Genomic DNA, 13,516 nt, shown 5'->3' with positions numbered 1-13,516 from the left:
GGTCCATGGGCCTTTATTTGGCCATCGCGGATATGGGCTCATGGGCTTATATGGGCCGAGCACTGAAACCACTTCCGCCCTAAGGTAGTTGGGTCAAGTAGGCGGCGCTGGTCGAGCTCCGGCGAGCCGCCGGCGAGGTCGCCGCCCAAGAATTCCTCTCGACACCTCTGCTTCTGGCGAACGGTGAGTCTCCGGTAAACGGAAGCGATCGAAGAAGTGGGGGGGAGGGGGGGAGTCGCCGCGTGGTTGCTTTGTCGCCTCCCCCGCCGGTGGGGATCCCTTGGCGCTCTCGAGCCACAGCCATGGCGCTGCACGCGACGTCCTCGCGCGACTCCGTGCGCGCGGCGGCGGAAGGAGAGCCGGAATGGGCGGGCGACGCGTCGCGGCGGCCGGCCGCGTTCTACAGCGCGGTGTTCGCGCAGGTACGCCAGCTGCTCGACGAAATGCCGCAACCAGGTGGTGTCACACTGCGTCGGTCGTGTGTTTGATAAGGATTGCCTGTCGTTTTCGTGTGGTTGCAGATCGAAGAGGTCGGGTGGGAGCGGCTGGTGAGCGGCAAGGGCGACGGCGGCGTGTCGTGCCTGGTCTTCCGCATCCTGTAAGGATCTCTGGTCTCCTATGTTTACCGGCATGTGTGGTGTTTGACCTGTGGCTCTGTGGTTTATCATTCATCACTAGCATGCATGGCTCATGGAATCGCAAACCAGATTTTATAATCAGGACACCCAGAGAGGAAATTGACAGTAGAAGTTGCTTCAGAAGCAAAGCTTTTTTTTTTCGAGGAGTAGCAATGTTATTTGCTATAGATTGGAGGAGAAACTGCAAGATGTCTTGCTGTTTGATAAATTGTTCGGCAAACATCTTCTTATTAAGCTAATGAAGAGATTAGAATGGAAACAGTTCAGAACTATATGAGGAAATATCCAAACAACTATATGAGGAAATATCCAAACACTTCACCTATGTGATATTCTTAACTTTTGTACTTCATGTAAACTTTTAGTTTATGGTTTGTAATATTCTTCCTGGTTTCAGGGATGATCAGGGACGAAACCATTTACTGGAGATCACGCTGCCCATGAACTACCCTTCAAGTCCTCCTTGCCTTGTGGCAGTATATCCCGCCCGACTTGCGATGCTTCTTTCTCATGTTTCATGTCATGAGTGGAATGGTAATGCACGTTATGGCATTTAACTTGTTTTCTTCTTACAGGATGTTCCTTATCTACCAGAATTACAGTGGTCAAAAGGCTCAAGACTAAAAGATGTTGTCTGCCAGTTCCAAGAGGTATGTGAAGAGTTTTTTTTTTTCTCAAAAAAGTCTGTTATGAATTCAGTCTTATGAACTTCTTATTCACGTGCAACCCGTATTGAGTTGTTACATTGTGTGGTGTGATCTTGCCCGCTGTACACAACTAGCACCTGAAGATATTGCAAGATTACTGGTCTATAATGGATGACATTGATAAGGTCCTTTGGGTTGTTGATCCAACAAAGCCAACCTTTGCTATGTCTCATCGCCGTATAGCTTTAGGTAATGCACTTTGGTTTTTTACCAAATAATTGTTTTGCTCGTTTGGTGGTCTTCACTTAAAGCATGTGTTGCCATGCACTGCTAGGTGATGATTGCTATCTTTTACTACATGTTAATGTGCGAAAGCCCAGATCATTACCAGAGTAAGTTCAATTTCATTACAGACTCACAGTACTTCAAACACATCATCGTTGATGGTCAGTTTTTCTCAGGGTTCGCTTCCTGGGAACAGATGGGAAACTGGACAGACTGATAACTAATTGGAGAAAATATTGCAAAAAGTGGTATATCCTTAGATTTCTTACATTACATGCTGTACATATGTCCCATACAAAATTTTATACTGACATGCTTAGCCATGCTTAATGTAATATCTTCTTTCCTGAACACCAATGTGTATTTTGCTTCCTGAACACCAGGACTTGCAGGATAGTTCATTATGTATTTCCAGTACTAATAAAGTAGGATTGCAGCAAAGTGTAATAAATATCCTATTATTTAGCATATTTTTCTATTATTAGGAGTGCAGACAAGAAATTCCATGAAAACCTGTCAACTGTCTTGGATTTCGCTTTGCCTCCACCACCTTCAGTCAACATCGAAGATGACGAGCAAGTTGATTGTGGAATATGTTATGCCAAGCATCTGCCAATTGGTGAGCAGATTTATTCTGTCCGTTTGTGCAACCTTTCTGTCTGACGTAGTTCCTGAATCCTGACCCTAATCCTTGAGTCTTTGCTTCTGAAGATGATGAACTTGGGACTCACAGCGGGGGCACGACAGATTACACATGTGAAAACCCGAGCTGCAGCAGAGCTTTCCATTCTGTCTGCCTGAGAGACTGGTTACGCGCGATTACTACAACAAGGCAGTACGTCAAAATGATCAATACCCAAGAGGCCAAGACTATATTTTTACCACCTCCATATGAACTTGTGTATTCTATGATCTTATATTTTCTCACAATTTATCCATTCTCACCTGATGGCACTTCACAGGTCGTTCGACGTTCTGTTTGGGAACTGCCCCTACTGCAGCGACCCTGTTGCCGTGAAGATCACCGACCGCTAAAACAGTCTTCAGAGGCAGATTTCAGCTGATTCTAACCACTCGTGAGACCATTACTAACTAGTCAGTTGCCATGTACAGTGTTATGTTTCAGTTTTCTCAAAGAAAGCTCTAGAGCGCAACGTGGAATGATGCTCTCATCAGTTTTTTTTTCATTCAGAAAATGATGATTTAGCATATAGTCGAGTCTCGAGACATCATCGATGGAGCGGCATGAGGTCTTCGCCGTCCGCTTCTAGAGAGATGAGAATCAAATTGTCCTGGTGACCGAGTCAGTTAATCAGTTGAAAATGTGCAGCCTGTTTCCGAACACGCCCTTCTAGATTTGGAAGGATGAGGGCGATGGACTCTGAATTTCTCGTTGCCGTGCCTGTTTCCCCTACTGTCAAACCTCCAATTAGTTTACCAACAACTTTCCACATTATAGTATATGTGAAAAAATCGTTTCAAATAATTGAAAAAAGGGGCAGTCCAGTGATGCAAAGTCAAACACCCCGTTTTGATTAAGCCCTTGTTTAGTTCCAAACTTTTTCTTCAAACTTTCAACTTTTTCATCACATCAAAACTTTCCTACACACAAACTTTTAATTTTTCCATCACATCGTTACAATTTCAACCAAACTAGCAATTTTAACGTAAACTAAACACACCAAATGACCCAAAGTTTTGTAAACCCAGGACGACAACCAGTATCATCAGTACTATCTAGAACCAAAGGAAAATGGGTTATTAGTCCTTATTCTCTATGCATATGAGAATGGAGGCACTAAAAGGAGTACCTATCGATCTAGGACAATTGGCATCATTCTTTGTGCAAAAGATTGTGAACCACAAGAAACACTCGTTTTGTTGTGTTGGCGTGTGCATTTTCACATAATCACAGCTTGATACCAAAGACACAAACACATCCACACATGACATGTTAGAGGCAAGGGGAAAAAAAAACAATGCAAGTGGAGTTTGGGCATCCGAGAGAATTTCTCACAGAGTCACAGTAGCTCTAGATTCATCTCTCCGCTGTTACGTGCTGACGATGCGTCCATTATCGATCCAGCCTCCAAAGGCAAGAAAAATACTATACTAAAAAGAAAAGGAAAACAAAAAGAACAAAATAAAAATGAAAATTCTATATGTACTTAAATTTTATCCTCTTACTAATCCTATCTTACTATAAAGTTATCCCCGACTAACTCCTTAAACTTAACATGCAAAGATATCACATCACCATCCACTAACAAGATGTCACATCATCATCCACTAATTAACAAGATACCACATCATCATCCACTAACAATCATCACATTTAAACATCATGCAAACATGCTATATCTTTATATTTTTTATAATTTAAGAGCTTTTCAAATACAAACATGTTAAATTATCATCCAACATAATTCACATAATGTTTCAATGTATATCTTATATACTTTATCCTCACTTAGTTAGTGATTATATGATTAATCTATGGTCCAAATTATCTTTCTCCTTTTTTCCTCTAATTAAGTCATATCACATCAATTATTTTTAGCCTTTAGATGATTAATCTACAGTCCAAATTATCTCCCTACTTTTCTTCTTCCATAAAGTCATACCACCTTACTTTTTACGTTTGAATTATCATTCTACATACTATTTAAATTTAAATTATCATAAACCACATTAATTTACTTAATCTGATATTATATAGCTATCTTACACGTTCTTTTTTTTATTGTTATCATACTAAGTTCCCGCAGCAATACGCGGAGTTTCACATAGTATTATATATGTCACGCTACTATTACATCTAGATCTTTTGCAACTTTTATTTAATTAAATTAATCTGTTGAGATTATCATTTTCTTTTTGTAAGAACGTGTAGCACTGCAGCGCTCAAAAAGCCGCTGCTTTTCTTCCCGGCACAGCACAAAACCAACAGAAAAACCCCACGAAACCTGGGCGAGCGCGCGCACGCGACCACGGCGGCGCGAGGCGGAAGCAGCCGCCGCCGCTGCCTCCTTCCCGCGCAGCGCAGCGCGCGGTTCGGTTGAATTCTCGCGCCACGCCACGCCACGCCTCACCTCACCACCACCAGGCACCAGCGACCAGCAGCTATAAGAGGAGGGAGACCAAGGACAAGCAAACCCGTGTGTCCGGGTCAGAGTTTCTTGAGAGTAAAAAATGGCAGAGGGGGAGGGAGAGGGCGGGGAGAAGAAGAGTCAGCGTCGGCGGCTGAGGGCGGCGTGCCTGCCGCGCCCCGGGTGCTTCACGGTGTCCGCCGCCGACGAGGGGCCGTCGGGCTCCGGCGGCGGAGGAGGGGGGAGTAGGCCGGCGCCGACGCATCTGGTCGTGACGGTCAATGGGATCGTCGGCAGGTGATCCGTCTTCCTCGACCCTCTTTCGCTTTGTGTCTTTTCTTTTGCGTTTCGTTTCACCAACCGTAGCTTCAAACTATATTCGCTCAATGATTAATCTCGTTAATTTCAATGCTAATATAGTTTTAGGATTGTATTTAATATTTGAATGTATCGATTCCGTTAGCTTTGTTACTGTACCATTTGCTATAATAAAGGAATTAGGGAGGATGCACTGTCAGACAAAATTTATACTCTTGGGACTGAAAGTGTCAATCAGGCTGGGTGGTTTCAGATGGGTATCCACACTTTGGTGTAGTGGATGTGGTAGATCCCAAGACAACACCTTGGGAATTGTCGAGTTGAGGAATTAGCAGCATTCTCTGATTAATTTTGGATTTGAAAAATCATCTGCGGCTAGTGGTGCTTTCACATTTCAAAACTTGCTCTGAATCTTTTCGATGCTTCACCTGTAACAAATGTGAAGTCGTGACTTGTGAGTTGTGAGCACTTGCATCGTCAATGGCATCAAGAAAATGGAAACACTTTTCTCCACTAAAGGTTCTTATAACAGTCACTAACTCACTATAGTGCTCGTGCCACCTACTAGTGCTCGTGACATGTATTTTGGGACGGAGGTAGTAGTATTCAGTAAGACGAACATTAGATATATAATAACTACATGATAATGTGATTCATGCGGCTGCAGTCTTGGCACATGCTCCTTGAGAGTACAACATGAATCCATGTGCAATGCTGGCAACCAGCTGTGTACACATGTAAACCCCCAAAATGACTTTTTAGGTTATAACCTTCTTAGCTATCATCCAAATTTCAGTGTTTAGTAGTATTTATTTTAGTAAATGCGCCACACCTTTATGTTCTTGTTTACCCACAAACACAAAAGGTGCTTCTAAGTATTCAAGGAATGCAGAATGGTACAGATTAATCCATTCTACCTTAGATTCTTTGCAAGTTAACAATCTGGCTGCAATTTTCATTAATAAAACGTCTAGCTCCAAGATATAGTTCCTAGAATACTTTTGTGAGGACAAATTCACATCCATTTCCAAATTTCACAAAGGTTTTCCCTTTCAATAACTGTGCAGTGCAGAAAATTGGCGTTACGCAGCAAAACATTTCATCAAAAAACATCCTGAGGATGTGGTTGTTCACTGTAAGTTCAATTCACCAGGCACTGTAAGTTCAGTTCATATTTTCTACTGTTTTTGGGCTGCTAATTTGGATAAGTAAACTGAGAAGTAGGTAGTTTACATGTTTGGTTGGTGTTCAACAATCCCCTCTTAGATAAAAGGATCCATAATCATTATGGTGTGACCTTTTTTTGTTGCCCTATTAGGCAGTGGATGCAACGGGGCAGTTCGAACTTTCGATGGAGTTGATGTGATGGGAACAAGATTAGCAGAGGAGGTAGGTATTGAACTATTCATGAGTTATGCTTCAAAGCTATGCTAGATTGAACACTCTATGACTGATAATTTTACTGCCTTTTAAAATAAGTAACACTTTTTAATGACATGATTATTAACCCTTAAAGTTTTCTTCATCACGCTCCCTTTAATTGACCTCTGCCTTTACTTGTTTGTATTAAGGTGCTCTCACTTGTTCAGCGTAGACCAGAGCTTCAAAAGATCTCCTTTGTTGCCCATTCATTGGGTGGATTAATTGCAAGATATGCTATTGCATTGCTATATAAGAGTGCTACAGAAATAGATTCTCATGAAGAGCATGAGAAGCAAATCACTGATGTTTCCAGCAACCAACTTATTGATCGAGGCAAAATTGCTGGTTTGGAGCCTATTAATTTCATAACTTTTGCAACACCACACCTTGGAACAAGATCACATAAGCAGGTTACGTTCAAAATCTTGAACCTGTATCTTTGTTGCACGTATTGGGATCTTTCCATCTTGTACCATATAAATAGTCACGCATGACAATAAGGACCATATATGAAATGAGTTTCCAATAAATGCCATCAGTTTTATGGAAAATCAGTTTATGGTCATTTTGTATGTTTATGTTATGATTAAGATGTTTTTCTCAGTTTTGCTCCTGAGTTTGCTCGGTACTGCAGTATTATTTATGCTTATTTTTCTTTGTTCAATATGTGCTGCTATCTTGTTCATAGTAATACTCACCAAGTTACCATCTATCATTACCATTTAGTAGATTAATGATTGTAGTGGACTATTGACTGCAACTGGTCTGGCGTGGTTGTGTGGCAATGAATGATGGGATTCTTAGACAATGCCTTTACTAAGTTATTTATTTTCACATGCAGATACCCCTTCTCCGTGGTTCCTATAAACTGGAAAAGATGGCATATCGCATATCATGGATTGCTGGGAGAAGCGGAAAACATCTTTTCCTAAAGGACATTGAAGATGGGAAACCACCACTCCTTCTCCAAATGGTTACTGATTACGGTGATCTCCATTTCATGTATGCCATTTAAATGTTTTTGTGTAAAAACAACTGTACAAATCGTTCTCCTTGTGTTTCACTAGAAGAAATTTATGCTGATTATTTTGCATACCTTATAAGCTGTTCTATGTGCAGGTCGGCTCTGCGTTCTTTCAAACGTCGTGTTGCTTACTCAAACATCTGTAACGATTGTATCCTTCTCTCATAAATACATATAATTAGTAGATTCGTTGACCTATTGCTTTTTTATCTCTCATAAATACATATAATTAGTAGATTCGTTGACCTATTTCTTTTTTATGGATTAATTGAGAGACTGTCAACCTTGACAACAAGTTCAGTCATTGTTGGCTGGAGAACATCATCAATACGCCATCAACATGAACTTCCCAAGGTAGTAATATATTTTCTATAAGTTCATACTGGGCTTTTAACAGAGTTCTTACGTTTGAATATTCCCCTGCATCAGCCCCAAAATTTTATAAATCATGTTAAATATCCACATGTTGTATATGTGGAAAAGCCGAAGGTTCAGGATACTGATTTTTCAGATTCAATGATATATCAGGCGAAAAATACAAGTGAAATGGAAGGTGTGTAAACTTTTCTCTGTTTGTCTGTAATCAAGTTATTGAATTCATTACTCTTTATGTTCTTATCCATGAATTTTAGAAGGAGGGATCATATCTTGAAGTGGTTTATTTGATGCCATATGCCCATATCCACACATTTTTGGTCTTACATGAACAATAATTACTAAACAGGAAGATCTGAAATGGAGCGATGGTAGCTTCAAACGTTTCATAATAGTATACTTGTCTTCCAGAAATCAGCAGAAACCATAATTTCATGTTTTAACAACTACTCCACCGAATAGAATCAGCGCTGTATGACTTTGTTCCTTACGCTTTTTATAATTTTTATTTTACAAAAAGCTGAGGTCAAGTTGCTGAATAAGAGAGAGCCCCAAGATGTGGCTTCAACCATTTCTTTATGGAACTTTATGCAACTGGAATTTATAAGAACTGTAGTATTATAGGAGTATCTTTAAGAGAATAATTGACAAATCTAGTGCATAGTATTCATATATCCAGGTTCAATAAGCTTAAATATATCCAGGATTGTTTGTTTTGTTGCGTTGGACTGAAACAATTGTTATTTGTGTGTGCTACATCAATCTGAATTATTCCGTCCTTCATGTGGGTTATGTTGGTTATCATAACTGAATTATCTCATGTATTCAACCGCAGAACTGATGCTCAAAGGTCTGAACAGAATTCCATGGGAAAGGGTAGATGTTAGCTTCAAGAAAAGTAGACAAAGGATTTTTGCTCATAGCACCATTCAGGTATGTTGTAAATCCCTTTGTCTTCTGTTCCTTATTTCTTACTCTGTTCCTTTCTGTTGGAGAAAACTTTCTACACTTGGATTTCCGTGCTCATTAGGCAAAAACAAATAATCCCCTTTTGAATGGCTACCATCTCAATTTTTATTAGTACCTGTTTACTGAAAACTCTCTGAGTTGGCTTCGTTTAAGCTTTATTACTTGTTTTACAAATATACACCATCAAGAGCTTTGTTTATGGTCTAGGGGAAAAATGGGCATTCTGTTATGCTTAAATAGTTAAATGTAAGTCTGGCCAACTGCTTTGCTTGCCGATTTCCCAAATGCTACAGACGGCTCAGATGATGCATCAGCAGACTACTATTTAGATTGGTAGGTTGTCACGGACCAACACAGATGAAATCCTGGTTGTCCATAATAGCAGCAGGCCTCCATTTGATGCCTATTCAAGATAGTTTGGCGCCTATCCGTTTCACCTAAGAAATTCTGAAGCTAAGGTTTTGTTCAACTTGCACAAGCTGGATAGCCTTTATTCATAGTACTTGTTTCTGGGGGCAGAAAGGCATACGAGTTAGTAGCTACTTCCACAGTGCCTACCTTTGGTCATGTATATTCTGTGGGCGGCAATAACTTAAAAATTCAGTTATATTTGTCGAAAATTCAAAGCTGCAATGCAAAAATTTGCAAGAGGCATCATTCAAGATTATTCTATATCACTGGGTTAAAGCAAAGATACAAAGTTGTCACCGTCTGAAAATTGTGCAATTCTTCTCTTTTGTGTTGCAGGTCAAGACCTATTTCTTCAACTCTGATGGGGCTGATGTGATTTTTCACATGATCGACCATTTTCTTTATTAACATTGGTCGGGATGGGAGGGTGGCGGTAACGAGGAAGCTCCCCCACTTTGTTTTTATCCCATCTGGAGTTTACTTTCACTTTGACACGAAAAAATGTGAAGAAATGTTTTTTTCAGGATAACTAGAATTGTTACCGGAAGAAGTACAGTAGATCCCCATAGTAAAGATAGGTGTTGGATGTAGTGGAGTATGTGTCTTGTAAACTTTGGGTCTCCGAGGTTGGTTTTTTTTTTCCTTCTCTCTGTCTCTTCCGGGCTTCAGTGGCTCAGTGACAGTGTACATGCATGTAATGGACCACATTCTGCTGCTCTAATAATAAAATCTACTGTGTGTTGCATCTCGAACAGACAACACATAAGCGAGAATTACGGCTATTGACTTCTTTGCCGTGCATGCTGCTGTACCAAAAGCTTCCAGATTGACCTGAATCCTCTTTTACCACCTCTTCCCAGTTGCCCTCTGCAACGATCATTTACACCAGTGAGAAAAGTACTGTACAGTCCTTTGACTGCCTATGTGCTCAAGGCCTGAAGCTATATGATCATGGCATTTGTTTCTTGTTAGCATGTACAGTGTATGGCTCATCAAATAGGTATTCTTCTTGAAATATACTCCTACTGGGGCAAAGAAGCAACAATGCCAACAAAGATGCTTTGCAACCTGCGTGACTATTCAAGGGTACTCGTCAGCAGAGGCTTTTTTTTTTCATTTTATGTATTCAGTAATAACTCCTTTCTTCATCATTATTCAGTTGTCTCTTGAATTCTTGGACCCTATTTCTGATCCCCTTTTGCAGGGAAGAATCTGCAAGGGACACAGTGCTGGACCCCTCCTTATTTTGGCATCAAGGCTAGTTCCATGTAAGTTGCTTTTGCTCTTGTTGCATCTCCCCAGCTTTCTTTCTCTCAAGCTTTCTCATCAGTGTGCACCAAATAATTTCACCCCTTTTTTTTCACTGAATAGTGATTCCAGGACCTCATTAATCTGTGCCCCTGCTGAGCATGCAAGCATGCAAATGCATTGGCTTGTGTCATTTTTGCATTGCCATGCATGCTAGCCTCTGCACCCCAGCCCTAGTGTCCTGCTGCTGCTTCTCTCTCCTCCCAACTTTTGTGCCTCTGTCTCGCTCTGATCTCACTGATGCCAAAGCCTTTATGGCTTCAGAACTCAGATGCATTCAATGGCCTCATCCGTAGCTACTCGTACACCACTGTAGACACAGCCTCCTCCTCTCTCTCTCTTCTTTCTCACATTAACTTCCAGCACCAAAGTTGCAAGAAACCCCTCCTGCACATGTGAACAGTGAGCATATGTTGGCAATGCGACCTCTGAATCTGATATATATAAGCAGAGGTAGCATCCTACTGTTTTCTCTCCTCATCATCCACCGATTAGCAAACGTTCAGTTCGTTTACTCGCTCGAGCTCGCCATGGAACTTCTGCTGCTTTGCTCCTCATCGCTGCTGCTCCTTCTGCTCTCCTCTCATGGCCTGCCGTCCACCGAAGGTACGTGAAAAATGAAATCTTCTTTTTTGCACACATGATCGAGCTGAACCTACCTAAGCAAAGCTGCCTAGATCTCCCTGAATTCTGATGCAGCCATCACTTCTGCTGCTGCTGCAGGTGGAGAGTTGCATCATCACCAGATCAAGGAGCCTCCTCCAGAGGTAAAAAGATCGATGGAGGACTCCTTTTGCTCTTTCAAGTCTTTTTCTCTCTTTGTGGCGCATATGAACGAACACCTGAGCTGCATTGGCCGGTGCAGGTGGAGCAGACGGGCGGGAAGGGGTGGGCGGCGATGTCGGAGGCGCTGATCGGGTCGCGGCCGCCGCGGTGCGAGGGCAAGTGCGCGCCGTGCGGGCGGTGCGAGGCGGTGCAGGTGCCCGTGGCGCCGCGTGCCGGCCGCCTCCGCGCCTTCTTCTTCTCCAGAGCCGCCGCCGCCGACGACGACGACGAGAGCTCCACCAACTACAAGCCGTTGAACTGGAAGTGCAGGTGCGCAGACACCAGGAGGGCGCTGGATCCATGATCAAGAAATGCTTGAGATTTTTCGCTCCCGGAGATGGTGAAATTAAAGTTTCTGAATTCCGTTAGTAGTTGTTGTTATGGCTTTAGGTGCAGAGATTCAGAGAAACGATTCTGAAGGTGTTATTATACTCTGAATCCATTGTGTTCTAATTTTGTAGTACTATGTTTAGTTTGTGGTGTAATTAAGTGTGTCATGTCCATTTTCCATCAAGAGTTGGATGGATCAAAATTCCAAGCCTGCATTTCATAATTGAGTGTTTTTTTTAATCCCTTCAAAATTCAAAACCAAAAGTTGTCAAGATAGTACTTACATTGTCTTTGCTACCAAGCTTAATGTTTGGTTATCTCGTTCTTTATCAGCGAGTTAGCATCTTAACAACTGCACTTATATTGTCTTTTCTACCAAGCTTAATGCTGCGCACATTGCCTGCAAAATATTTTCCAAGAAGATGCAAAAGCAATGCAGCATCGCATTGTCCGGTAGTAAGACAAGAAAAACTTTTGTAGTACTGGACTTGGATGTATGCTCATCATTGCTAGTGCGTCTCTTTTGTTTTGAAGGAAGCCGTAAGCATTTGATACACTACCAGGGCATGTCCTTTCAGGATTCGCTTCTGAAAACTCGGTGAAAAAAGTTGCACCTACTATACACTTCACACTACTACCACTAGTACTAGTAGTACCTTGGTAGGCAAACATGAACAGTTGCACAGTACAATCTGTTTCAAATGAAATTGCACGGTAGTAGTACAGGTTTTTGGCTCACATTCAAGGCTAAACGTACAGCTATGCATCATCTCTCTACAGTTTTGCACAAATTCAGCTATTGCCTCGGCGCCACCACTGAAATTTAGCACCAAGGTTGGTAGCAGTAGAAATGCGTGCGTGACTAACTCAACAGGTACTCGATTCAGCAATGGCCACTGCATTCAACTCGGATGCTATCACATGCAGATCAATCTTTGCCTACCTCCATGGGTGCAAGAAAATGACAGTGCTGAATCCCCATTGAATACTTACCCATGGGAGGGCATCCACGGACCACGGTGTGAGGGCGTTCACAGTGCGACACAAAACATTGCTGATAGAAAACGAGAGAGTAACCCAGCTGATAATTGAGTTGATCAGAATGGTGCCTAAGTTGTTCTTGTATTTTAGTCCTCTATTTCTTCCGTTTGCAGCATCTTGTGTTGTCTCGTATTTTTTAATATATATATATATATATATTGGCTAAATTTTAGTCACTAGATTAACAAGATCGATCATTTTAACAACTCTTACTTTTAAAGGGTAGGCGAAAACCTCTTCACATAGACAACTCAAACAACCTAAATTTAGAACAGGAGGAGTACTCTCTCCGTTTCACAATGTAAGTCATTCTAGTATTTCTCACATTCATATTGATGTTAATGAATCTAGACATATATATCTATTTAGATTTATTAACGTCACTATGAATGTGGGAAATGCTAAAATGACTTACATTGTGAAACGGAGGAAGTATATATTAGTGGCAAATTATTGTCCACCGCGGCGGCTAAAAATTGTAACCCTACAAGTATCTGATCAAACAAAGCCAAGAATATCGGTACTGTAGCCAAAGCAGTACCCACAAAACAACAGTTGGAGTTGCCGGGCCAAATATCGACCGTAATCGACCCCAGCGGCCCAACCTCAGGCCGTATCGCCTCCATAATCATCATCATTCATGCATCTGTCGTCTCGCTTAATTGCCATCAACTTCACCTCACAAAAGTGAGCATCAAGAACTCTGCATTTACGCGATGAAACGGCCGCATTCGAGTTTTCCATCGGTAACAACTATACCATGTGAGGCCTGAGTTGAGCTTAGGGGTGGAAACGAGCCGAGCCGAGCCAGGCTCGGCTCGGCTCGTGGAAGCT

The 13,516-nt window shown here is 41.7% G+C and overlaps 2 protein-coding genes across 2 annotated transcripts; both read left to right on the top strand.

The window, feature by feature from the left end:
- Window positions 1–99: 99 nt before the first annotated feature.
- On the top strand, window positions 100–9,960 carry LOC112936009 (uncharacterized). Its single transcript, XM_026024234.2, has 20 exons — window positions 100–422; window positions 522–598; window positions 1,036–1,114; window positions 1,214–1,288; window positions 1,420–1,534; window positions 1,620–1,677; window positions 1,747–1,818; window positions 2,056–2,189; window positions 2,282–2,405; window positions 2,533–2,600; window positions 4,758–4,956; window positions 6,045–6,112; window positions 6,296–6,366; window positions 6,549–6,809; window positions 7,241–7,401; window positions 7,519–7,574; window positions 7,725–7,777; window positions 7,853–7,976; window positions 8,634–8,731; window positions 9,515–9,960. The coding sequence occupies exons 1-20, from the start codon at window positions 303–305 to the stop codon at window positions 9,584–9,586; spliced, it is 2,085 nt and encodes a 694-aa protein (XP_025880019.2). The 5' UTR covers window positions 100–302; the 3' UTR covers window positions 9,587–9,960.
- A 1,005-nt stretch (window positions 9,961–10,965) lies between these two features.
- On the top strand, window positions 10,966–12,012 carry LOC107278660 (EPIDERMAL PATTERNING FACTOR-like protein 2). The gene is made up of 3 exons (XM_015777588.3): window positions 10,966–11,092; window positions 11,210–11,253; window positions 11,352–12,012. Exons 1-3 carry the CDS (start codon window positions 11,017–11,019, stop codon window positions 11,613–11,615), a joined length of 384 nt encoding a protein of 127 aa, XP_015633074.2. The 5' UTR covers window positions 10,966–11,016; the 3' UTR covers window positions 11,616–12,012.
- Window positions 12,013–13,516: the final 1,504 nt, after the last annotated feature.

This window comes from Oryza sativa, chromosome 3 (assembly GCF_034140825.1).
Source record: "Oryza sativa Japonica Group chromosome 3, ASM3414082v1".
Classification (NCBI taxonomy): domain Eukaryota; kingdom Viridiplantae; phylum Streptophyta; class Magnoliopsida; order Poales; family Poaceae; genus Oryza; species Oryza sativa.
This window is presented reverse-complemented; position numbering and strand designations above follow the sequence as displayed.

Excerpts from the sequence above, each read along its gene's own strand:
- LOC112936009 (XM_026024234.2), top strand. The coding sequence starts at position 303 with ATGGCGCTGCACGCGACGTCCTCGCGCGACTCCGTGCGCGCGGCGGCG. Across the intron at positions 1,819-2,055 it reads AGAAAATATTGCAAAAAGTG|GAGTGCAGACAAGAAATTCC; the intron begins GTATATCCTTAG and ends TTCTATTATTAG. Across the intron at positions 7,402-7,518 it reads TACGGTGATCTCCATTTCAT|GTCGGCTCTGCGTTCTTTCA; the intron begins GTATGCCATTTA and ends TTCTATGTGCAG.
- LOC107278660 (XM_015777588.3), top strand. The coding sequence starts at position 11,017 with ATGGAACTTCTGCTGCTTTGCTCCTCATCGCTGCTGCTCCTTCTGCTC. Across the intron at positions 11,093-11,209 it reads TGGCCTGCCGTCCACCGAAG|GTGGAGAGTTGCATCATCAC; the intron begins GTACGTGAAAAA and ends CTGCTGCTGCAG. Across the intron at positions 11,254-11,351 it reads TCAAGGAGCCTCCTCCAGAG|GTGGAGCAGACGGGCGGGAA; the intron begins GTAAAAAGATCG and ends TGGCCGGTGCAG.